This window comes from Pecten maximus, chromosome 12 (genome assembly GCF_902652985.1).
Source record: "Pecten maximus chromosome 12, xPecMax1.1, whole genome shotgun sequence".
Taxonomy (NCBI): Eukaryota; Metazoa; Mollusca; class Bivalvia; order Pectinida; family Pectinidae; genus Pecten; species Pecten maximus.
In genome coordinates this window covers 5,831,342-5,858,209 of record NC_047026.1, presented here as the reverse complement: position 1 = coordinate 5,858,209, position 26,868 = coordinate 5,831,342, and the positions used below count along the sequence as shown (strand labels likewise).

At 38.4% G+C, this 26,868-nt stretch overlaps 1 protein-coding gene across 1 annotated transcript in view; it reads right to left on the bottom strand.

The window, feature by feature from the left end:
- The window catches only part of LOC117339992 (dedicator of cytokinesis protein 1-like), a 91,915-nt gene that overhangs the window by 10,955 nt on the left and 54,092 nt on the right, over positions 1-26,868 (bottom strand). Inside the window, 9 exon segments of the mRNA XM_033901719.1 lie at positions 4,700-4,726; positions 5,700-5,869; positions 6,755-6,887; positions 10,195-10,429; positions 14,983-15,006; positions 16,157-16,257; positions 18,262-18,393; positions 19,426-19,506; positions 26,519-26,692. Of these exon segments, the coding sequence (XP_033757610.1) occupies positions 4,700-4,726; positions 5,700-5,869; positions 6,755-6,887; positions 10,195-10,429; positions 14,983-15,006; positions 16,157-16,257; positions 18,262-18,393; positions 19,426-19,506; positions 26,519-26,692 (1,077 nt within the window).

Sequence of the window (26,868 nt, the reverse complement as noted above, 5' to 3'; positions counted from 1 at the left end):
TTTGTGTGACTACCATATGGGTTTCAGTTTGTGTGACTATCATAGGGGTTTTAGTTTGTGTGACTAACATAGGGGTTTTAGTTTGTGTGACTGACATAGAAGTTTTAGTTTGTGTGATTGTCATTGGGGTTTTAGTTTGTGTGACTACAATATAGGGGTTTCAGTTTGTGTGACTATTGTAGGGGTTTTAGTTTGTGTGACTACAATATAGGGGTTTCAGTTTGTGTGACTATCATACATGATTTAGTTTGTGTGACTACCATATGGGTTTCAGTTTGTGTGACTACCATATGGGTTTCAGTTTGTGTGACTACCATATGGGTTTCAGTTTGTGTGACTACCTTAAAGGGGTTTTAGTTTGTGCGACTATGATCAGAGTTTTAGCTTGTATGTCTATCGATCATTGGGGTTTTTGTTTGTTTCATTTTGACTTCCTTCAAAAACAAGAGATCCCAGAGGGATCTTGGCGCCCACCATTGAATGATCTTTATAGGTTCTATGTCAGATTGATCTTCTCTCTATTTTTCCTTTCCTTTTACTAATCTGTGCAAATTGAGAAACATACCTCCAGTACTTTTCAAACAAGGGAACCGTAACTATATATGAAATTTGAGATTTAGCGATAATGGCTGTTTGTTGGCCAGGTTGTTTTCAGGACAGATTGATCCCAAAATGCAATACAAGGGACCAGGGGCAACCTACATATGAAATTTGAGAAAGATCCCTTCAGTACTTTCTGAGAAACAGCGATAACAAACTTCAATTTTCAAAATCCAAGATGGCTGCCTGTCAGCCATGTTGTTTTCCGACTGCTCCCAAAATGCAATATGCATAACAAGGGACCAAGGGCAACCTACATATGAAATTTGAGAAAGATCCCTTCAGTACTTTCTGAGAAATAGCGATAACAAACTTCAATTGTCAAAATCCAGGATCACTGCCTGTCGGCCATGATGTTATCCGATTGGTCTCAAAATGCAATATGCATAACTAGGCACCAAGGGGAACCTACATATGAAATTTGAGAAAGATCCCTTCAGTACTTTCTGAGAAATAGCGATAACAAACTTCAATTGTCAAAATCCAAGATGGCTGCCTGTCGGCCATTTTGTTTTCCGATTGGTCTCAAAATGCAATATGCATAACTAGGCACCAATGGGAACCTACATATGAAATTTGAGAAAGATCCCTTCAGTACTTTCTGAGAAATAGCGATAACAAACTTCAATTGTCAAAATCCAAGATGGCTGCCTGTTAGCCATTTTGTTTTCCGATTGGTCTCAAAATGCAATATGCATAACTAGGCACCAAGGGAACCTACATATGAAATTTGAGAAAGATCCCTTCAGTACTTTCTGAGAAATAGCGATAACAAACTTCAATTGTCAAAATCCAAGATGGCTGCCTGACGGCCATGTTGTATTCTGACTGATCCCAAAATGCAATATGCATAACTAGGCACCAAGGGGAACCTACATATGAAATTTGAGAAAGATCCCTTCAGTACTTTCTGAGAAATAGCGATAACAAACTTCAATTGTCAAAATCCAAGATGGCTGCCTGTCGGCCATGTTGTTTTCCGATTGATCTCAAAATACAATATGCATAACTAAGCACCAAAGGGAACCTACATATGAAATTTGAGAAAGATCCCTTCAGTACTTTCTGAGAAATAGCGATAACAAACTTCAATTGTCAAAATCCAAGATGGCTGCCTGTCGGCCATGTTGTTTTCTGATTGGTCCCGAAATGCAATATGCATAACTAGGCACCAAGGGGAACCTACATATGAAATTTGAGAAAGATCCCTTCAGTACTTTCTGAGAAATAGCGATAACAAACTTCAATTGTCAAAATCCAAGATGGCTGCCTGTCGGCCATGTTGTTTTCCGATTGATCTCAAAATACAATATGCATAACTAAGCACCAAAGGGAACCTACATATGAAATTTGAGAAAGATCCCTTCAGTACTTTCTGAGAAATAGCGATAACAAACTTCAATTGTCAAAATCCAAGATGGCTGCCTGTCGGCCATTTTGTTTTCCGATTGGTCTCAAAATGCAATATGCATAACTAGGCACCAATGGGAACCTACATATGAAATTTGAGAAAGATCCCTTCAGTACTTTCTGAGAAATAGCGATAACAAACTTCAATTGTCAAAATCCAAGATGGCTGCCTGTCAGCCATGTTGTTTTCCGATTGGTCTCAAAATGCAATATGCATAACTAGGCACCAATGGGAACCTACATATGAAATTTGAGAAAGATCCCTTCAGTACTTTCTGAGAAATAGCGATAACAAACTTCAATTGTCAAAATCCAAGATGGCTGCCTGTACGGCCATGTTGTATTCTGACTGGATCCCAAAATGCAATATGCATAACTAGGCACCAAGGGGAACCTACATATGAAATTTGAGAAAGATCCCTTCAGTACTTTCTGAGAAATAGCGATAACAAACTTCAATTGTCAAAATCCAAGATGGCTGCCTGTCGGCCATGTTGTTTTCCGATTGATCTCAAAATACAATATGCATAACTAAGCACCAAAGGGAACCTACATATGAAATTTGAGAAAGATCCCTTCAGTACTTTCTGAGAAATAGCGATAACAAACTTCAATTGTCAAAATCCAAGATGGCTGCCTGTCGGCCATGTTGTTTTCTGATTGGTCCCGAAATGCAATATGCATAACTAGGCACCAAGGGGAACCTACATATGAAATTTGAGAAAGATCCCTTCAGTACTTTCTGAGAAATAGCGATAACAAACTTCAATTGTCAAAATCCAAGATGGCTGCCTGTCGGCCATGTTGTTTTCCGATTGATCTCAAAATACAATATGCATAACTAAGCACCAAAGGGAACCTACATATGAAATTTGAGAAAGATCCCTTCAGTACTTTCTGAGAAATAGCGATAACAAACTTCAATTGTCAAAATCCAAGATGGCTGCCTGTCGGCCATGTTGTTTTCTGATTGGTCCCGAAATGCAATATGCATAACTAGGCACCAAGGGGAACCTACATATGAAATTTGAGAAAGATCCCTTCAGTACTTTCTGAGAAATAGCGATAACAAACTTCAATTGTCAAAATCCAAGATGGCTGCCTGTCGGCCATGTTGTTTTCCGATTGATCTCAAAATACAATATGCATAACTAAGCACCAAAGGGAACCTACATATGAAATTTGAGAAAGATCCCTTCAGTACTTTCTGAGAAATAGCGATAACAAACTTCAATTGTCAAAATCCAAGATGGCTGCCTGTCGGCCATGTTGTTTTCTGATTGGTCCCGAAATGCAATATGCATAACTAGGCACCAAGGGGAACCTACATATGAAATTTGAGAAAGATCCCTTCAGTACTTTCTGAGAAATAGCGATAACAAACTTCAATTTTCAAAATCCAAGATGGCTGCCTGGCGGCCATGTTGTTTTCCGATTGGTCTCAAAATGCAATATGCATAACTAAGCATCAAGGGGAACCTACATATGAAATTTGAGAAAGATCCCTTCAGTACTTTCTGAGAAATAGCGATAACAAGAATTGTTTACGGACGGAGGGACGGACGGAGGGACGGACGGAGGGACGGACGGACGGACGACGGACCACGGACGCAGGGCGATTTGAATAGCCCACCATCTGATGATGGTGGGCTAAAAAGAAAGTATTAGACTCAATGTTTTGTTAGTATGAAGGAGATAAGGATGCTTTGATGAAATGAATAAATTTAACATGCAGAGTAGTAGAATATATGATTTACGAATAAAAACTGAAAACCTTACAGTAACATATATGAATGTATTGTGCTAAGATAATGATTATTTGATGTAAAAGTCGCTGAAATCCTAAATTGAAACAAATATCTTCATAAGTCAGTCAACACATATGTAGAATCAAGATAAATTCATTTAAAAACATGCAGAAGATAAAATTTATCAAATTAAAATAAAAGAGCATGTTTAAATTTTACAATAAAGATTATGACATGAACAGTCTCTCATATACCAATGACCACCACATAAAAACCTTGTTGGCACAACATGACCTTGACCTTTCCTCAACCTTGGTATACTGATAGGATAATAAAGAGCATTGTTTTATACCTATTATTCTTACAAGCCAATACTAATTATAAACATATATGACCTTGACCCTTGTATGCTGCCACAACAAACACGGCCTTGACCCTGTTTTTTTTTATGTGACCTTCAATCAAAAATGCTGATCTGACCTGACCACTACTTGCTAGTGTTGTGAGTATACACTCCATAATACTTTGTGACATATTCGACCTTGACCTTGGCATGGTGACATATTCAACCTTGACCTTGGCATGTAGACAGAGTACAACTTTGCCTTGCTATGTTGGTATAACATGACCTTGAACTCCTCTTAGGATGTGTTATGACCTTGGCAGGATGGCCGTGACCTTGTATGATGCAAATGATATGACTAGGACGCAGTCAATGTAAATAAAGCTGTCATGTTTTTTTAACTGACCACAAGACTAAAAACACAAAATCATTCCTGGTCAAAAACACACAAACTGCCAATCTGTGATACATATTTGTTATAAGGGATTGTAGCAAATGATATATATATATATCAATGTTAGTAAAACGATAACATACGTTTTGTGCTTTATCAAAAAAACTGATTTAATCAGAAGTTGCTATTTATCTTCGTACTTACACTCTCATAGAAGTTATTGGTATCATTCTGGGGGGAAAAATAGAACTGTGTTACAATCTACAATTCTCAATATAGACACCATAATAAAGTATTTCCATTGAGAAGTTCCCTAGTCTCCTGTGGTGATGACATTTAAATTTTTGAGATGGCCCCCTAATCTCTCAGCAAAACAACTTTTAAAACATTTTGGAGATGACCCCTAATCTATAGTCAGGTTTTCTCAAAATGAAACATTTCAACTGGTACAACTTACTATCTAATTTGACAAGTTAAACATACATATACCTGATATAAGTAATATGTACATGTACACCCATATCCTCCTGAGATTTACTTACATCAGCTAACTGAATAACAAATAGTGAAATGAAAACCAAAATATTGGAACAATGTGCAGAAAAGAATATATACAGTATGTAATAACAACGACAAAACTAAAGAAACCGCCTACTCCACACAACAACAAAACAATGGACTTTTGAAACAGCCCCTAAACAGGGCCAATCGTGACTACCATACCTGTCCTCTGGAACATACAACAGACAAAGTACAAGAGATTAACATCTTTTCATATTTGATAATTATTTTCATCCTGTACTTCTGAAATCGAAAATTTCCAGTCGCTTAAAGGAGTTGTAATCCATCTGCACATTAACAGTTAACTGTTGATTTCTCTAGTTTTAGCTGTAAATAAAATATTTACATATTATATGTGGCTATGGTTTCCACAAAACCTAATATCGGCGATACCTACCTGGGGTTGTATATTCCATACACCAGATGTACAAGTCGTACAGTAATTGTAATAAACTTACCTGAACGATGTCTGTATATTTCGGTATGACCTAACATGGGGTCATCATTATCATAGAATAATACTAGTTTCATTGTTATTTATGTCTTAATCTTAATTAAACCAATAAATCCAATTAATGAAATTTCAATCTTCTTCAAAATTGGTTGTGGATGCTCTGTGAAACTTTCGGAAAAAGCCAACAACCTTGGATTTCCGATGTCCAGATACAACTGGGGTGGAGTTCCGAGACACAGGAAATTCTGGAATGTCGTTAGTGAGGTTGGAGTAATCCGAACATGTGTTTTGTTTCTCCGGTAACATTGGCGGCTCCACTGTCATGTCAGCCAGCTCCTGGTCACTGCTGCTGTTGGTGTCTGTAACAAGGGGGATAACTCTGAATAACATATCGAAGGTATCACACAACAAATTCAGCCAATCAGCTGGTAATTCACCTGAACCAAGTCCCTAAAGAAAATCTGTTTGTAGGTATTTCCTGAGTAAATAACACACGCAATGGGTACTTTCTATATACGAGAATAAATAGTAGGGTCTTGAGATTTTAAAAATCAAAAATACATATACACTCCTGGTATAAATAGAAAGATGTAGGATTCCAGGTGTAAAAAGGTGGGAATTCCCCAGGTGGGGGTTCCCCTGTCCACTGTAAATATCAGGGTTACTGTCTTCCATGTACAGGTGTGCTCTTATATGCTATTAAACCTATCCAATAACATCATTTTTCGAAGATTTCTCTAAATTTCACAACATTTGAACTTCAGATGAGCGATTGAGGGGATGGAGGCATTGGTAATAACATATAGTGTAATTAGTTGTGTCAGACCTGAAGTATTTCTGCAATCTTTAAACTTTCAATCACAATTAGAGGTACTGATGTTGATGTACCTGTATTATTTGAGACCAAACTGTCGGTACTGATGTTGACGTACCTGTATTATTTGAGACCAAACTGTCGGTACTGATGTTGACGTACCTGTATTATTTGAGGCCAAACTGTCGGTACTGATGTTGACGTACCTGTATTATTTGAGGCCAAACTGTCGGTACTGATGTTGACGTACCTGTATTATTTGAGACCAAACTGTCGGTACAGATGTTGACGTACCTGTATTATTTGAGGCCAAACTGTCGGTACTGATGTTGACGTACCTGTATTATTTGAGACCAAACTGTCGGTACTGATGTTGACGTACGTACCTGTATTATTTGAGACCAAACCGTCGGTACTGATGTTGACGTACCTGTATTATTTGAGGCCAAACTGGTGGTACTGATGTTCAGTGTAGTGAAGGACTCAGTCTTGAACTGATTTGAGTATGTACGGCTCTGTCTCCTCTCCGTGTTTTCTGGGCGTGGCGGCCGCTTTGGTGTGATCTGGTACAACAAGGAACAGTTTAACATAGCAAATAAAACCCTTCATCTTCTCCACTATTCTATGTGGACTTCTCCTTCCTTCCACTGTTAACCCTGACCAATAATCTACTAGTTAGTCCATTTTTTGACCTTTGACCCCCTCCGTATGACCTATCCTTGAACATTTTTGACCTTTGACCCCCCTTCCTATGACCTATCCTTGACCCCTATTTCCTAATCTTTATCCCAATATATGATATACTGTACTACTCTTCATCGTAGTTCCTCAACCTCCATAACAAACACTTCTCTATACTCAGAAATCATGATTGGAGAATTTACCATATTGGTAGTGTGATAATGTAAATATATACATATTTTCTGAGTTCTCAAATTTCAATAAATCATCATATCTCATATGATTAGCACAATAATGTATCCTGACATTCAACATATTTAGAATTGGAAACAATGTTATTTAAATGCTAATGACTCAATCACGATTCAGGAAATGTTTCCAGCCAGAAAATAATAAGCTAAAACAGGTTAATTTACAGTATGATAGGTAACATTAAGATGAAGGAATTATCAGGAATATTTCAAATAAATAATCTTAATCATCAATAAATTGCTTAAATTAAGATCAGGAATTATCAGAAATATTTCAAATAAATAATCTTAATCATCAATCATTTAAATTATACTTCAAATTTTATCCTACTATGACTGATCAACAATTAGAAGTTCTAGGATGATTTTCTTTTAATTTTTATGTAAATGCACGTACAATATAGCTGCTAAAATGAAAATAAATATTAGCAACTGCAAAGATGAAAGCAAACCAAAAACAAAAAAACAAAAATGTGAAACAGTTACTGAATAAATCTAAAATATAGTTATAATGTTAAATTAACCATTCACCTCTTCTACATGTACTTCAATCAAACATGCTAAAAAACTCCCATTAAGTTAAAAATTATTATTATTTTAGCAATCTACCAACATGACTAACACAATCAGGATTTGTGAAAAGGAAAATTTGTAGAAATTAAAATCAAAATTAAAACCAAAATTAAATTTCTTAATGTACAATTGATTTCATACAACTTAAAATATTGCAAAAGCTATGTGCGGCAATAGTCGAGCAGAAATAAAAGCTCAATCCAGATCAACTGTGTATATATATATGGTCTTATATGTGCAAGCCTGAGACAAGTATGCTTGCAAATATACGCCACCATTTGACAGAAAAATTATGGTGTAAGTAAACAAATGATTTACTCAGAAAATCCTCCCTGGTTAATATACTTTGTTTAAATTTTTCCACCATATAAAAAAGCTTCATGTAATATTAGTATTCTGATAATTACAAATCCATAGATTTGATCTCCATCAAAAGATGACATTTTCAAATTACTATTCTGAATGTTCCACATGATAGATATCCTATCTTATCAATAAATAATAATAATCCATGTAAATTATCTGAAGAACAACTTTTCATCGATTGGTTCTTTCATTCATTAGGAACCCTAGCTACTCTTATACTTTTTACATGGTTATAACCAATTACTTCCATCTATATTTTATTTTTATTCACAAAATTTTCTGTGTTAATTTTTTGATTATTTACACAATTCACCAAAACATTAATTACTTAATGCGACTTCATTCTGAACGATATAATCATTTCACTGACACAAGCTAGGATCACAACCTAAACAGCGTAACAACTTGTGCTCTACACATTGTAGATATTTTCACCAAAATTCTCATTATCATGGGTTCTAGGAACTTGAACTCTGACCTCTGTATGCATGCTCAATCAAAACACCAAGAATGTGATTCGCACAACACCTAAATCTTATAGGGACAGGAATATAGAGTGAATTCAAACAATTCATCTGCTGGAGACTCGTTTACGTCGGAAATGTGCAGATTGAAGAAAATGGTATTTTCTAATCTTATTACTTGACTCTTTCCGTGCTTTGTGTGTTATTTAAGTGAGGTAGCACTATAAATCAGCAAAAGTTCCGGACTATCACAAGGAGACTTAACATGAACATACCGGAGCTTCCTAAAACACATATATGCATGAATCACATGCATGCAAGTCGCATACACGGGAGGCAATCCTTAAATGATCTTAGCTGTTGATAGGACATTAAACAATAATAAATCAAATTGTGCTCTTTTCGGATTCCGTATCAGAAATTATGTTGACTACGGTCGACAACAGGGAAAAGAGAGTACATTTTTCTATGGACTATAGTCGGCATCGGTAGGAAAGAGTTAATTAAGACAATTCAGTGCACCAAAGTGATGGCCCGACAAATAAATACAATCACCAATAGAAAAGAGTTGTGCTGTTTTGACATTATATTCCATGGTTACAAAATGTAAATCTTCCCATCATGGCATGTTGTGTTAATCACATTCGCTGCATAAATTCCGAGTGAGGCATGCTTTAATATGTAGAAGCTTTACTAGTTAAAACATAAGAGGTCACTTCAAGGTGACCTTGTCTTTGGAACTCTTCAATCTAAAGTGAGACATTTTACGCTGCCGATTAATAGTGATTATGCTGGTTAGGAATCCATTTAAAGCCTCCAGACGAAGCTAAGGTTAGAATTTCTGAGGCAATCCCACCTGGTCTACACCGTCAGATTTTCTATTTCTCCGTTGATTTGAAAGAAACACCATTTCCTACAAAACCGACAAGTTTTGAAAAGTGTCTTTACTGTTCGGACAACAAATTTCACTTAAATAACAGAGCTAATTATTTAGATTACTTTATATTCTTATGTAATTTTTTGTAATGAAAGAGGAGCAAAAACTATTGGTGTCTTTCCACCAAATCTACATAGAATAACAGCATTATTTGGATTAAGCTTCTCAGAATCAATAAAAAAAGGGGATTAAATGCAAACAAACCAAAAAAATAATATAATATAAAATTAAAAAAAAAAAAAAAGAACTGGCCTTTGAAATAAAATCTCACCTGTTATTTGTTCATTGAATTAAATGATAGTACAATTAATATCTCCAGATTTCATGAAAATAGAACAAAGACTTTTCAAAAAACTATAATTACTAAATTTCTTTTTAGTCTTCAGATATCAACACACATTATGAAAACTTTCAATATTTACACATAATTCTTGGTTTAGAAAGTACAGAAATAATGAAGTCTATCTGCTAAATGTCTTCATTTTCACAAATGTACTGTAACCTGTGTTAACCAATGAAATCGGCTAACAAAGGTCACATGGCTAGAACGGGCCAATGAAATAAACAGCAAAACCAAATAAAACAGGAGGGTACATGCCTGCTCATTCAATTCAATAATGGCAGCCGCTTCAAGCGAGTTCCTATTGCTGTTACTGCCCTCACTACTGTGATCTGAGGACGCAGCTACAGACGTTCGCTTAAATATACCCAAGTTGCTGACTTTTTGTAAGCCTTTACTTGGCGACGGAGAGTTGGCCGACCGGTCACCCTTCACCCAAACTGATGGAGAACGTGCTGCTGCCTGGGTCGCCTTGGTCGAAGGAAAGTTGGATCTAAAATTGCAGCAAAAAACATATTTCAAAACATCTTTTAATTTTGAGTTAGTTATGAATTTAATTTACTGATCGTGATGAATTAGTGTTTATTCTGACATATAACACATATAATTTGTTTAATTTTAGGGCAATATTTCATGCAGGTTTTGGTTTTTCAAGGAAATTTAGCTTTCAGAAGAATCACTTTCTGCATTATAAAACACATATATGGCCAAAGAGTGAAGTCCAGATAATCCCCAACTTGGTAATCACTTGAATCAGGAAAATCTATAATTTCTGAGATCTTCAAATCATTTAACTTATAAAGACAATTGTAAATAAGATGACAAGACAATATACAATTTTAACACACTACAAAGATAACGTCATGCTGCCAGAGACTATGAGCCTCATTCCTGAAACAATATACAATTTAACATACTATAGAAATATAACCTGATGTTAGCGGATACCAACGGCCTCAAACCCCCGAGACGATATACAATTTAACACACTACAAATATAAACTGATGTTACCCAAGACCAACGGCCTCAATCCTGAGACGATATACAATTTAACACACTACAAATATAAACTGATGTTACCAGAGACTAACGGCCTCAATCCTGACTCAAAAGAATTTCATTGGTAGCATGAAATAGAGACAAGATTGTTTGTCTATCAATGAACAGCAAATGTTTTTAGTCAGAAAGCTCCACACACAAACAATCTAAACATTACAATCTGTCTAAATTGGACACTCAAAAAATCATATAATTTGTCTGGTTTAGAAAGAATTTCAAGATTGGATACTCTATATCTAAATGTACATGTACAGCCAACTTTGAAAACAATTCAGTCAGGGACAAAAAAGATATCGCCAGCAACAAAAGATGTTTTATGTATGACCAAGCTAATTTAATTTCATCTATAAAATTTTCATGGTCCTCATCAATTTGTTGAGCAGAGCTGACTGTTACATATGTTTTGTAATTGTCTAAACCAAATGCTTCTGTGTTTCAGAAATAAATTCAGATTGAAGAGTGTCTGGTTTAGACAGGGCACACTGTGTAGATTCTACATTAAATATGGGCATAGCAAGAGGCATATAAGGTCCGTATAACACACAACAGTTTCTTTCATTAAACATTTCCCCCCTGATGAAACATTTACTGCGATAACTAATGGTTTCCCATCAATAGTAAAAAAATAATATCTGACATTATTTAAGTTTCTAATTCTTAAATTAGTACATTTTTAAAGTACAAATTGCTATGATTATATAAAATGTTAGAAGCATAAATTTTGGTGCCACAATCCGATCACTCTCGACAACAAGACTGGAACATCTTGTGTCAGTAACTCAACACTACTACGCCTTTGATTATGTGTTAAGCTTGGTTAAAACTACAGAAATTGCATTGTTATACATTTTAATATGTAATTTTAAAATCACCACTAATTCTACATTTGCTTCATTTGTATCTGAAAGGAAATTGGTGGCTTTAATTCACCGTAAATCACTTAGATTTCATGATTACCTTATTTTGTGAACTTATCTCTTCAGACAAATTTATTAATACATGATTTCACAAACACCAATCTAGAAATTAATTCATATTTTTTAACATATTTCCTGTTATAAACTATTCCAGCACAAAAATAGCATCATGATTTTCCAACTTCAATTCTTGTGACACACATCCTCGACCTCTGACCTTTATATAGCTGTACATAGAAATGACACGATTTTGTGAAGTTCTACAGTCAGAAATATGAGGATGTCATTAAAAATTTCTAAAGATATCTTAATTTAAAGGCAATATGTGTCTGAGATTTGTTTGTGATAACATATGATATGGTATATAATGCAATCAAATCAAAATTGATGCTATCCAGATTTGTTATTTTCGTACAAATAATTGAAAGGTATTTGAATTCACAATTGACTCTCCCACCAAATTACCATGAAAATAAACCCCACACAAGTAATTTACAGTTTTACACATAGAATTCTAAACTTTATTCATTAATTCAATCTATACTAGATAAGGAATTTCAACACTGTTGACAAAGATTTTCATCTGAAAATCTTAAAATGTTCGGTTTTAATTTACAGGTAAAAATCAAACATGGGCAAGATTAAATTTTGACAGTATTATCAGTAGGACTGCTGTACCATATACTCTAACAGACCGTTTATTACAAGGAAGAGAATAGCAACACAGCAATCAAAACTAGAACAGAGAAGATAGGTAGGAATAACACAGAACCCCTGGTACAGTGCAGACAGAAGAGAAAAGAGCTAAACGGACAAATAAAGTACTACATAAGTCATTGCACACCAACAGAAACCAGAGGAAGACAATGTTCTATACCATCTACAGACTACAAAGATCCCAACATAGTCTGATAGTTTCTTAGATAAAACATTTAGACATATATATAAACGTCAGCTACAACAGGAAATACACATGTCAGATATAACAGGGAATACACACGTCAGATACAACAGGAAATACACACGTCAGATACAACAGGAAATACACACGTCGGAAACAACAGGAAATACACACGTCAGATACAACAGGAAATACACACGTCAGATACAACAGGAAATACACACATCAGATACAACAGGAAATACACGTCGGAAACAACAGGAAATACACACGTCAGATACAACAGGAAATACACACGTCGGATACAACAGGGAATACACATGTCAGATACAACAGGGAATACACACGTCACCTACAACAGGAAATACACACATCAGATACAACAGGAAATACACACGTCAGATACAACAGGAAATACACACGTCACTTACAACAGGAAATACACACGTCAGATACAACAGGGAATACACACGTCACTTACAACAGGAAATACACACGTCACTTACAACAGGAAATACACACGTCAGATACAACAGGAAATACACATGTCAGATACAACAGGGAATACACACGTCAGATACAACAGGGAATACACACGTCAGATACAACAGGAAATACACACGTCAGATACAACAGGAAATACACACGTCAGATACAACAGGAAATACACACGTCAGATACAACAGGGAATACACACGTCAGATACAACAGGAAATACACACGTCACTTACAACAGGAAATACACATGTCAGATACAACAGGGAATACACACGTCAGATACAACAGGAAATACACACGTCACTTACAACAGGAAATACACATGTCAGATACAACAGGAAATACACATGTCAGATACAACAGGAAATACACACGTCAGATACAACAGGGAATACACACGTCAGATACAACAGGAAATACACGTCAGATACAACAGGAAATACACACGTCAGATACAACAGGAAATACACACGTCAGATACAACAGGAAATACACGTCAGATACAACAGGGAATACACACGTCAGATACAATAGGAAATACACACGTCAGATACAACAGGAAATACACACGTCAGATACAACAGGAAATACACACGTCAGATACAACAGGGAATACACACGTCAGATACAACAGGAAATACACACCACATTATAATACATCACAAACACACTATGAGTACCAAAAAAACATGAACAATGTATCATCAATAATCCAGGGGTTATGTTCACTTTCGTTCTCTGTACGTCAAGAATAAATCATTACAAAAGTGAAAGCTCTGCCATCTTGTGGTCAAAACAAAACTAGCTTATTCCTTCCTTTGGCATCAAACAAATCTCATTTTAGCATGGTTCACTTGCATGGCTTTGAATATGGTTGTCGCTCATCTCTAATTTTTTAAAGAAACACCCCCAGCTTAGCGATTGGTCAGGGTTTTGTCCTTATGCCAATTAATTACAGATAGCTGTTATGTGCCTTTGATTTTCCATGATATATACATTTTGTATATATATATATATATTCCAGAGATGTAAAAGTGAAAATAACCCCTGGAGAATTGAAGATGGAGACAATGTAGATTGGTATATTAACTTCAAACATTTTTAACATGGAGATCCTGTTCCAACCAAAAACTAATAGGGTCTGAATACCCAGCCAAACATCACAAATCTACAGGACGTTTGGTGGGTCGCCCTACAGCCTCATGTACACAACCTAACACTAGCCAATGAGATTCATCTTCCAAATCTTACTGGAATTCCATTGGCTAGGCCTTCTGTGTTGTCCAATGAAAATTATCTTCTATCTATTTGCTAGGTATGCGGCCACATAAATAGTCTTACAAATCTACTGGTGCTGGAGTTTTGCTGGCCGGTCTCCAGGATCATAGAACAAGAGGTCCAAAACTGTTTTAAGCTTCGAATTGGTCAATCACTGATAGCATCATAAAAATAAATGATGTCATATAAAGATGGCTAATTAAGAAAAAAGTGTTTATTTCATCACATCAGGTCCAGGCCTGGAGGTACGGAGGCTTGGTAATTGTTGGTGGAGAGGACAACAAACAACGACATTGTAATCATATATATATAAAGACACTGAAAGCATGTCTAGTCTACGTATTAAGTACTCCGGATAAATAGACAAAGCTGTAATACTAGTGGCTGGTTACCTTCTGTAGTATACTGTTTGTCTGCTGTAATTTACACACACACATTAAATATATGGAAACAGAAAGTAAGACAAATTCACACCCTTTATGATTTTAGTAGCACTGATTATGTATTGTATATGGAATCAGAAAGTAAGACAAAATCATACCCTGTATGATTTTAGTAACACTGATTATGTATTTTATATGGAAACAGAAAGTAAGACAAATTTACATCCTGTATGATTTTAGTAGCACTATGTATTGTATATGGAAACAGAAAGGACAAATTTACACACCACTGTTTAATATAAATATCACTGATTATGTATTCTATATGGAAACAGAAAGTAAAACAAACGTACATGCACTGTTTGATATAAGTAACAGTGATTATGTCTTCTATCTACAGTTCATGTACAACAGAAACTATCACATTTACAACCATTTTTTAATGTAAGTAGCATTCAATATGTGTTTTGTTTTGTGTTCGTAATGCAAGATGGTATACATAAACATCTCTATGGAAATAAAAAATGATGACACAGTTAACAAACATCAGATAGAAATAAATCACTTTTTATAAAGAGAAACCTTTTGATCCTGAATTACAAATCAATGTTTTTTTATCAAGATCTTAATAGCTAGCGCAATCTTCCATTTTAGTAAGACTAACTAATAGTTATTTGATAAATATTATGTGCCAGATAATTATTCACTACTGTTGTTTGTTATGTTAATATGACAAACTGCAATGTAGGGGACATGCAACTAGCATAAAACAAAGTAAGTGGAGACATATACAAGGTTACACATGTATCGCCATCCAACATAAAATTTGTATTTAAGGCTACACATGTACCGCCATCCAACATAAAATTTGTATTTAAGGCTACACATGTACCGCCATCCAACATAAAATTTGTATTTAAGGACTTCATAAGGTATGTGATGTGGAGGGCAAGTGTCAGAAAAAGTTGTCGTTTATGAACTTAAAAACCAGATTTCAATTAAAAGTTAACTTTGATCTTTGTTTCTTTAAATTTGACTATTGACCATCAAAATCTGATCTGGTGTAAAATTGATGATGCAATACTACAGTGTTAATGTGCACTGACCCTTCTGATGATGTAATTAGACTCAATATGATAACAATGACGCTGATGTGACTTTACTCCATGACTAGTATACTCACTCTGAGGGCATCGTGAGGAAGGCCTCGCTGACTCGGCTAAGACTGACAGCAGACATGGATTTATACCTCTTCAATGTACTCATGTAGGCACTGTCTGGGGGCTGTAACAAATACAATACATGTTCATACTTATTTATTATCATCATATCTTTATGAATATTAAAGTGGTACTGGCTGAAATAAACATTCCATCACGTCATCAATAGCTTGATGTTTCGTATCCTGATGAAAATATCTAACCTTTAATTGTCACCTTATACTCCTCCTCCCACATTTCTACAGTTAGAAACCTCCCCAGTATGGCTCAGAACCACAACCCTGAGTTCTGACTTCTACTGTACACATCTCCCCAGTATGGCTCAGAACCACCACCTTGAGTTCTGACTTCTACTGTAGACACCTCCCCAGTATGGCTCAGAACCACAACCTTGAGTTCTGACTTCTACTGTAGACACCTCCCCAGTATGACTCAGAACCACCACCTTGAGTTCTGACTTCTACTGTACACATCTCCCCAGTATGGCTCAGAACCACAACCTTGAGTTCTGACTTCTACTGTAGACACCTCCCCAGTATGGCTCAGAACCACAACCTTGAGTTCTGACTTCTACTGTAGACACCTCCCCAGTATGACTCAGAACCACCACCTTGAGTTCTGACTTCTACTGTAGACATCTCCCCAGTATGGCTCAGAACCACCACCTTGAGTTCTGACTTCAACTGTAGACACCTCCCCAGTATGGCTCAGAACCACAACCTTGAGTTCTGACCTACTGTAGACACCTCCCCAGTATGGCTCAGAACCACCACCTTGAGTTCTGACTTCTACTGTAGACACCTCCCCAGTATGGCTCAGAACCACCACCCTGAGTTCTGACTTCTACTGTAGACACCTCCCCAGTATGGCTCAGAACCACCACCCTGAGTTCTGACTTCTACTGTAGACACCTCCCCGGTATGACTCAGAACCACCACCCTGAGTTCTGACTTCTACTGTAGACACCTCCCCAGTATGACTCAGAACCACCACCCTGAGTTCTGACTTCTACTGTAGACACCTCCCCAGTATGGCTCAGAACCACCACCCTGAGTTCTGACTTCTACTGTAGACACCTCCCCAGTATGGCTCAGAACCACCACCCTGAGTTCTGACTTCTACTGTAGACACCTCCCCAGTATGGCTCAGAACCACCACCCTGAGTTCTGACTTCTACTGTAGACACCTCCCCAGTATGGCTCAGAACCACCACCCTGAGTTCTGACCTACTGTGGACATCTCCCCAGTATGACTCAGAACCACCACCTTGAGTTCTGACTTCTACTGTAGACACCTCCCCAGTATGGCTCAGAACCACAACCTTGAGTTCTGACTTCTACTGTAGACACCTCCCCAGTATGACTCAGAACCACCACCTTGAGTTCTGACTTCTACTGTAGACATCTCCCTTGTATGGCTCAGAACCACCACCTTGAGTTCTGACTTCTACTGTAGACATCTCCCCAGTATGGCTCAGAACCACCACCTTGAGTTCTGACCTACTGTAGACACCTCCCCGGTATGACTCAGAACCACCACCTTGAGTTCTGACCTACTGTAGACACCTCCCCGGTATGACTCAGAACCACCACCTTGAGTTCTGACCTACTGTAGACACCTCCCCAGTATGGCTCAGAACCACCACCTTGAGTTCTGACTTCTACTGTAGACACCTCCCCAGGTATGACTCAGAACCACCACCTTGAGTTCTGACCTACTGTAGACACCTCCCCAGTATGGCTCAGAACCACCACCTTGAGTTCTGACTTCTACTGTAGACACCTCCCCGGTATGACTCAGAACCACCACCTTGAGTTCTGACATCTATTGTAGACACCTCCCCAGTATGGCTCAGAACCACCACCTTGAGTTCTGACTTCTACTGTAGACACCTCCCCAGTATGACTCAGAACCACCATCTTGAGTTCTGACCTACTGTTCTGACCTGTCTAAATTTGAGATCTTAGGGCACTTTTGACTCTCCCCACCCAGAGACCCCAGAAATTCTCTGACCCATCTAATACTGACCACAATCATCAGATCTTACTGATTTTTGTGACACACATACCTTAAGGCTATACTCCTGCTTGATGAGGTTGCACATCTCCTCAAACCTCTGCTCCATGTGATGGTGGAAAGGCTTCAAGTCATCGGACACTTTTTTCTTGTGGATGTTCAAGGCCTCTCTGAGTAGGATCATCTGGAAGAAGTGAAGACAGAATCAGCAACACCCACAAATTATTAAACGGAAAATATATGAAGGTTTATGTAAGGCGATCATGAAAGCATGGTTGAAAGTGTCCCGGTTCCTGAAATACTGAAATACTGTAAACGTGGGGGGAATTAGGCGGAGTCCTATTGATCGCCAAAATTTGCCACACAAATATTATTTGGATACCAATTGGCGTAAGCTAGAACTACAAATTGGTGGATCGATCGCGAAAATTAACCCAACGCAATAGTTTGCATATTGAAATCGCGAAATGGTTTTGTTTAAAATCAACATAGGCATATATGGGTGACTATATTTCAAAAATACTGAATTCAGTATCGATACTGAACACTTTCATCAATGTGAAAGGGACATAACTCCTCAAAATATTGCATGTGCCCAATGTTTCAGGTACTAAATAAATGGTTCAAGTTTCAAGAGATTTGGTTGAATAGGCCAGAGCATCACTAAAAATATTTCATCAAGGTTAGCAACAAAGGGGCATAACTCCTAAGAAATTCAACAAAGGGGTATAACTCCTAAGAAATTCAACAAAGGGGTATAACTCCTAAGAAATTCAACAAAGGGGCATAACTCCTAAGAAATTCAACAAAGGGATATAACTCCTAAGAAACTCATCAAAGGGCATAACTCCAAAGAAATTCAACAAAGGGGCATAACTCCTAAGAAATTCAACAAGGGGCATAACTCCTAAGAAATTCAACAAAGGGCATAAGTCCAAAGAAATTCAACAAAGGGGCATAACTCCTAAGAAATTCAACAAAGGGCATAACTCCAAAGAAATTAAACAAAGGGGCATAACTCCTAAGAAATTCATCTTAATGAGAAAAATAAATCATAAGCATACAGCAGACAAACCTTTGACAGACAGAAGGCTGGAAATTAAAGGCATCGTAATTCTAGAGTAAAACTCCCTAGTTCCATTACACTTAGTAAAGATTCAGTTTTAGTGCCCTTAAGTTTAGTCGACAATTAAGATTTTAGTGAAGAGAGTAATACCTGATTTCGAGTTAACTCTTTGAGCTTGATGACCAGGTTCATGTCCTTTTCTGATTCACCGTAGTCATCCGAGTAGAAGATCTGAAACAGAAAGTGTACACATTAGAAGTATGATATGTCAATTCAATCACTCCATTTCATCCATAAACTTATAACAGCACCATTCTTAAAGAGAATGAGTTGAATACGTAGATATGTTTATCAAGTAAATCGAAAGGTGATTCATCCATTTATATTATGCTTAGAAAACAAGCTACAAGGGATGATTGATATGTTGTAAGCCTCGTATTAAAGGAGGTACTCAAGGAGGTTCTTTTTAAGTCCTACTATTCCCTTACTATATAGGGTCATGTACCCAAGGACTGGTCTCATTTGGTTAGTTTATATAGACGAAGTATAGCACTCTGAAGTGAACAAGACAAGCGGCTTTTGCAAAATGGACAAAATTGGTTAGGGTTAGGGTGAAAGAGTCTGTCATTGCCATGGCTGCCATTCATGATTGTGGCTTTAAATAGATTGAGCATCCCTCGGCCTTCGTAAGTTTATGTTGATTAGGACATTAATTGTTGGAGAGATAAGGACACAAATTGTAGGAAGGCTTTGGTTTGTTTTTGTTTAACGTCCTATTAACAGCCAGGGTCATTTAAGGACGTGCCAGGTTTTGGAGGTGGCGGAAACCCGGAGTACCTGGAAACAAGAGGCCCAATGGGCCTGTATCGCTCACCTGGCTCTACAGCAACTTTGAAGTTGATTGAGGTCATTTCTACAGATACTATGCTGATTACCTCTTTATTCAAATATCATCGTAAGCTAAGTTTATTCATATTAATAAATTTTCTAGTCCTTCATTCCAGCATTCTATTGGCCTACTATCAGGTCTCAGAAGCTCATGGCTATTGCAAAATTATTGTTTACAGATTTAAGCTGATTTCACCCTTGTGACCTTAAATAAAGGTCAAGGTCATTTATTTGAACAAACTTGGTAGCCCTTCACACCAGCATGCTACAGGCCCAATATCAAGTCCCTGGGCCTTTTGGTTATGGAGAAGAAGTCGTTTGAAGATTATAGCCTATTTGACCCATGTGACCCTGAATGGAGGAGGTCATTTATTTGAATAAACTTGGTAGCCCTTTAGCCAAGCATGCTACAGGCCCAATATCAAGTCCATGGGCCTCTTGGTTATTGAGAAGAAGTTGTTTGAAGATTATAGTCCATTTGACCCATGTGACCTTGAATGAAGGTCAAGGTGATTTCTTTGAACAAACTTGGTAGCCCTTCACCCCAGCATGCTACAGCCCCAATATTAAGTCCATGGGCCTCTTGGTTATTGAGAAGTTGTTTGAAGATTATAGTCCATTTGACCCATGTGACCTTGAATGAAGGTCAAGGTGATTTCTTTGAACAAACTTGGTAGCCCTTCACCCAAGCATGCTACAGTCCCAATATCAAGTCCCTGGGCCTCTTGGTTATTGAGTAGAAGTCGTTTGAAGATTATAGCCTATTTGACCCATGTGACCTTGAATGAAGGTCAAAGTCATTCATTTGAACAAACTTGGTAGTCCTTCACCCCAGCATGCTACAGGCGCAATATCAAGTCCATGGGCCTCTTGGTTATTGAGAAGAAGTCGTTTGAAGATTATAGCCTATTTGACCCATGTGACCTTGATTGAAGGTCAAGGTCATTTATTTGAACAAACTTGGTAGCGCTTCACCCCAGCATGCTACAGGCCTAAAATCACATCCCTGGGCCTCTTGGTTATTGAGAAGAAGTCGTTTGAAGATTATAGCGTATTTGACCCATGTGACCTTGAATGAAGGTCAAGGTCATTGATTTGAACAAACTTGGTAGCCCTTTAGCCAAGCATGCTACAGGCCCAATATCAAGTCCCTGGGCCTCTTGGTTATTGAAAAGAAGTCATTTGAAGATTATAGCCTATTTGACCCATGTGACCTTGAATGAAGGTCAAGGTGATTTCTTTGAACAAACTTGGTAGCGCTTCACCCCAGCATGCTACAGGCCTAATATCACATCCCTGGACCTCTTGGTTATTGAGAAGAAGTCGTTTGAAGATTATAGCCTATTTGACCCCTGTGACCTTGAATGAAGGTCAAGGTCATTCATTTGAAAAAACTTGGTAGTCCTTCACCTCAGCATGCTACAGGCGCAATATCAAGTCCATGGGCCTCTTGGCTATTGAGAAGAAGTTGTTTGAAGATTATAGCCTATTTGACCCCTGTGACCTTGAATGAAGGTCAAGGTCATTTATTTGAACAAACTTGGTAGCCCTTCACACCAGCATGCGACAGGCCCAATATCAAACCCCTGGGCCTCTTGGTTATTGAGAAGAAGTCGTTTGAAGATTATAGCCTATTTGACCCATGTGACCTTGATTGAAGGTCAAGGTGATTTCTTTGAACAAACTTGGTAGCGCTTCACCCCAGCATGCTACAGGCCTAAAATCACATCCCTGGGCCTCTTGGTTATTGAGAAGAAGTCGTTTGAAGATTATAGCGTATTTGACCCATGTGACCTTGAATGAAGGTCAAGGTCATTGATTTGAACAAACTTGGTAGCCCTTTAGCCAAGCATGCTACAGGCCCAATATCAAGTCCCTGGGCCTCTTGGTTATTGAAAAGAAGTCATTTGAAGATTATAGCCTATTTGACCCATGTGACCTTGAATGAAGGTCAAGGTGATTTCTTTGAACAAACTTGGTAGCGCTTCACCCCAGCATGCTACAGGCCTAATATCACATCCCTGGACCTCTTGGTTATTGAGAAGAAGTCGTTTGAAGATTATAGCCTATTTGACCCCTGTGACCTTGAATGAAGGTCAAGGTCATTCATTTGAAAAAACTTGGTAGTCCTTCACCTCAGCAGGCTACAGGCGCAATATCAAGTCCATGGGCCTCTTGGCTATTGAGAAGAAGTTGTTTGAAGATTATAGCCTATTTGACCCCTGTGACCTTGAATGAAGGTCAAGGTCATTTATTTGAACAAACTTGGTAGCCCTTCACACCAGCATGCGACAGGCCCAATATCAAACCCCTGGGCCTCTTGGTTATTGAGAAGAAGTCGTTTGAAGATTATAGCCTATTTGACCCATGTGACCTTGATTGAAGGTCAAGGTGATTTCTTTGAACAAACTTGGTAGCGCTTCATCCCAGCATGCTACAGGCCTAATATCACATCCCTGGGCCTCTTGGTTATTGAGAAGAAGTCGTTTGAAGATTATAGCCTATTTGACCCATGTGACCTTGAATGAAGGTCAAGGTCATTTATTTGAACAAACTTGGTAGCCCTTTAGCCAAGCATGCCACAGGCCCAATATCAAGTCCCTGGGCCTCTTGGTTATTGAGAAGAAGTCATTTGAAGATTATAGCCTATTTGACCCATGTGACCTTGAATGAAGGTCAAGGTGATTTCTTTGAACAAACTTGGTAGCCCTTCACCCCAGCATGCTACAGGCCTAATATTAAGTCCCTGGGCCTCTTGGTTATTGATAAGAAGTTGTTTAAATGAAAAAGTTGACGCCGGACGGCCGGACGGCCGGACGGACAGACGGCCGGACGGACGGACGGACGGACGGACGGACGGACGACGGACGCCGCACCACGGCATAAGCTCACGAAGGGCAAGTGAGCTAAAAAACCACTGGCCTACGGTCAGTACCTGGCAACTGCCCCACGTAGGATTCAAACTTGCAACCCAGAGGTGGAGGGCTAGTGATTAAGTGTCGGGACACCTTAACCACTCGGCCACCGTGGCCCATTGTAAGAAGGCTAAATAAATATATATACCGTATTTGACCTAATAAGGGCGCAGGGCGCGGGTAATTGACAGTGGGGGCGCCCTTATTAAGATTAGTTATTCTGAAGTTTTATGAAACAGACTATACCTTATAGCAGAATACCCAAGGTTGTGGAAACGGTTAAATATTCAGTCATAAAAATATTCCAGATGAAGATATCTATTCATTATCATATATTAAGCTTAAACATCACTTGAATACTCCTGGTAACTTGTAAACCATGCAAGCTTGAGTTCTGAATTCTACTGTAGACACCTCCCCAGTATGACTCAGAACCACCACCTTGAGTTCTGACTTCTATTGTAGACACCTCCCCAGTATGGCTCAGAACCACCACCTTGAGTTCTGACTTCTACTGTAGACATCTCCCCAGTATGACTCAGAACCACCACCTGAGTTCTGACTTCTACTGTAGACACCTCCCCAGTACGGCTCAGAACCACCACCTTGAGTTCTGACCTACTGTAGACACCTCCCCAGTACGGCTCAGAACCACCACCTTGAGTTCTGACTTACTGTAGACACCTCCCAAGTATGGCTCAGAACCACCACCTTGAGTTCTGACTTCTACTGTAGACATCTCCCCAGTATGGCTCAGAACCACCACCTTGAGTTCTGACATCTACTGTAGACACCTCCCCAGTATGGCTCAGAACCACCACCTTGAGTTCTGACATCTACTGTAGACACCTCCCCAGTATGGCTCAGAACCACCACCTTGAGTTCTGACATCTACTGTACACACCTCCCCAGTATGGCTCAGAACCACCACCTTGAGTTCTGACATCTACTGTAAACATCTCCCTTGTATGGCTCAGAACCACCACCTTGAGTTCTGACATCTACTGTAGACACCTCCCCAGTATGGCTCAGAACCACCACCTTGGGTTCTGACTTCTACTGTAGACACCTCCCCAGTATGGCTCAGAACCACCACCTTGAGTTCTGACCTACTGTTCTGACCTGTCTAAATTTGAGATCTAAGGGCACTTTTGACTCTCCCCACCCAGAGACCCCAGAATTTCTCTGACCCATCTAATACTGACCACAATCATCAGATCTTACTGATTTTTGTGACACACATACCTTAAGGCTATACTCCTGCTTGATGAGGTTGCACATCTCCTCAAACCTCTGCTCCATGTGATGGTGGAAAGGCTTCAAGTCATCGGACACTTTTTTCTTGTGGATGTTCAAGGCCTCTCTGAGTAGGATCATCTGGAAGAAGTGAAGACAGAATCAGCAACACCCACAAATTATTAAACGGAAAATATATGAAGGTTTATGTAAGGCGATCATGAAAGCATGGTTGAAAGTGTCCCGGTTCCTGAAATACTGAAATACTGTAAACGTGGGGGGAATTAGGCGGAGTCCTATTGATCGCGAAAATTTGCCCCACATATATTATTTGGATACCAATTGGCGTAAGCTAGAACTACAAATTGGTGGATCGATCGCGAAAATTAACCCAACGCAATAGTTTGCATATTGAAATCGCGAAATGGTTTTGTTTAAAATCAACATAGGCATATATGGGTGACTATATTTCAAAAATACTGAATTCAGTATCGATACTGAACACTTTCATCAATGTGAAAGGGACATAACTCCTCAAAATATTGCATGTGCCCGATGTTTCAGGTACTAAATAAATGGTTCAAGTTTCAAGAGATTTGGTTGAATAGGCCAGAGCATCACTAAAAATATTTCATCAAGGTTAGCAACAAAGGGGCATAACTCCTAAGAAATTCAACAAAGGGGCATAACTCCTAAGAAATTCAACAAAGGGATATAACTCCTAAGAAACTCATCAAAGGGCATAACTCCAAAGAAATTCAACAAAGGGGCATAACTCCTAAGAAATTCAACAAGGGGCATAACTCCTAAGAAATTCAACAAAGGGCATAAGTCCAAAGAAATTCAACAAAGGGCGTAACTCCAAAGAAATTAAACAAAGGGGCATAACTCCTAAGAAATTCATCTTAATGAGAAAAATAAATCATAAGCATACAGCAGACAAACCTTTGACAGACAGAAGGCTGGAAATTAAAGGCATCGTAATTTTAGAGTAAAACTCCCTAGTTCCATTACACTTAGTAAAGATTCAGTTTTAAGTGCCCTTAAGTTTAGTCGACAATAAGGTTTTAGTGAAGAGAGTAATACCTGATTTCGAGTTAACTCTTTGAGCTTGATGACCAGGTTCATGTCCTTTTCTGATTCACCGTAGTCATCGGAGTAGAAGATCTGAAACAGAAAGTGTACACATTAGAAGTATGATATGTCAATTCAATCACTCCATTTTATCCATAAACTTATAACAGCACCATTCTTAAAGAGACTGAGTTGAATATGTAGATATGTATATCAAGTAAATCGAAAGGTGATTCATCCATTTACATTATGCTTAGAAAACAAGCTACAAGGGATGATTGATATGCTGTGAGTCTCGTATTAAAGGAGGTACTCAAGGAGGTTCTTTTTAAGTCCTACTATTCTCTTACTATATAGGGCCGTGTACTCAAGGACTGGTCTCATTTGGCTAGTTTATATCGACGAGGTAGCACTCTGAAGTAAACAAGACAAGCGGCTTTTGCAAAATGGACAAAATCGGTTAGGGTTAGGGTGAAAGAGTCTGTCATTGCCATGGCTGCCATTCATGATTGTGGCTTTAAATAGATTGAGCATCCCTCGGCCCTCATAAGTTTATGTTGATTAGGACATTGTTGGAGAGATAAGGACACAAATTGTAGGAAGGCTTTGGTTTGGTTTATTTTGTTTAACGTCCTATTAACAGCCAGGGTCATTTAAGGACATGCCAGGTTTTGGAGGTAAAGGAAAGCCGGAGAACCCAGAGAAAAACCACCGGCCTACGGTCAGTACCTGGCAACTGCCCCACGTAGGTTTCGAACTCGCAACCTAGAGGTGGAGGGCTAGTAATAAAGTGTCGGGATACCTCAACCACTCAGCCACCATGGCCCATTGTAAGAAGGCTAAATTCTCATTGAGCGATATTCATTAGACAATTAGCAGATTCCGCCACAAACTTTATAAATATATATAGTGATTCTTCTGTTGACCAAGACATCCACTACACTGTCTTACTGGACACACTCTGGCCGCGGTCAGTACCCTTAGCTTATAGTTTGTGATTCCTCTGTCCACTTCACTGTCTTACTGGACACACTCTGGCCGTGGTCAGTATCCTTAGCTTATAGCTTGTGATTCCTCTGTCCACTTCACCGTCTTACTGGACACACTCTGGCCGCGGTCAGTACCCTTACCTTATAGTTGGTGATTCCTCCGTTGACAGAGGCGTCCACTACACCGTTGAGTAACATGCCCAAACTGGTGGTGTTCTGGCTGGGGTCTGTTGTATGCTGCTCGATGAGGAGGTTGATTTTTTTGTTGGTGGAGTCCAGTGTCTCTATGGCATTCTCTAGAGGACTGACCTGATACTGTCAACAAAAACACAAATATCTACTGTAGGATTCACCATATTGATACTTCAATAAGCCCAGACAGTGAACCCATTTAACCCATAAACTCCATCTCAATGTACGGGGTGGTTTGATTACAGGACAATAAATAACATGAGTCACGTTATTGACTGTAGTGTTATAGACATGGATTG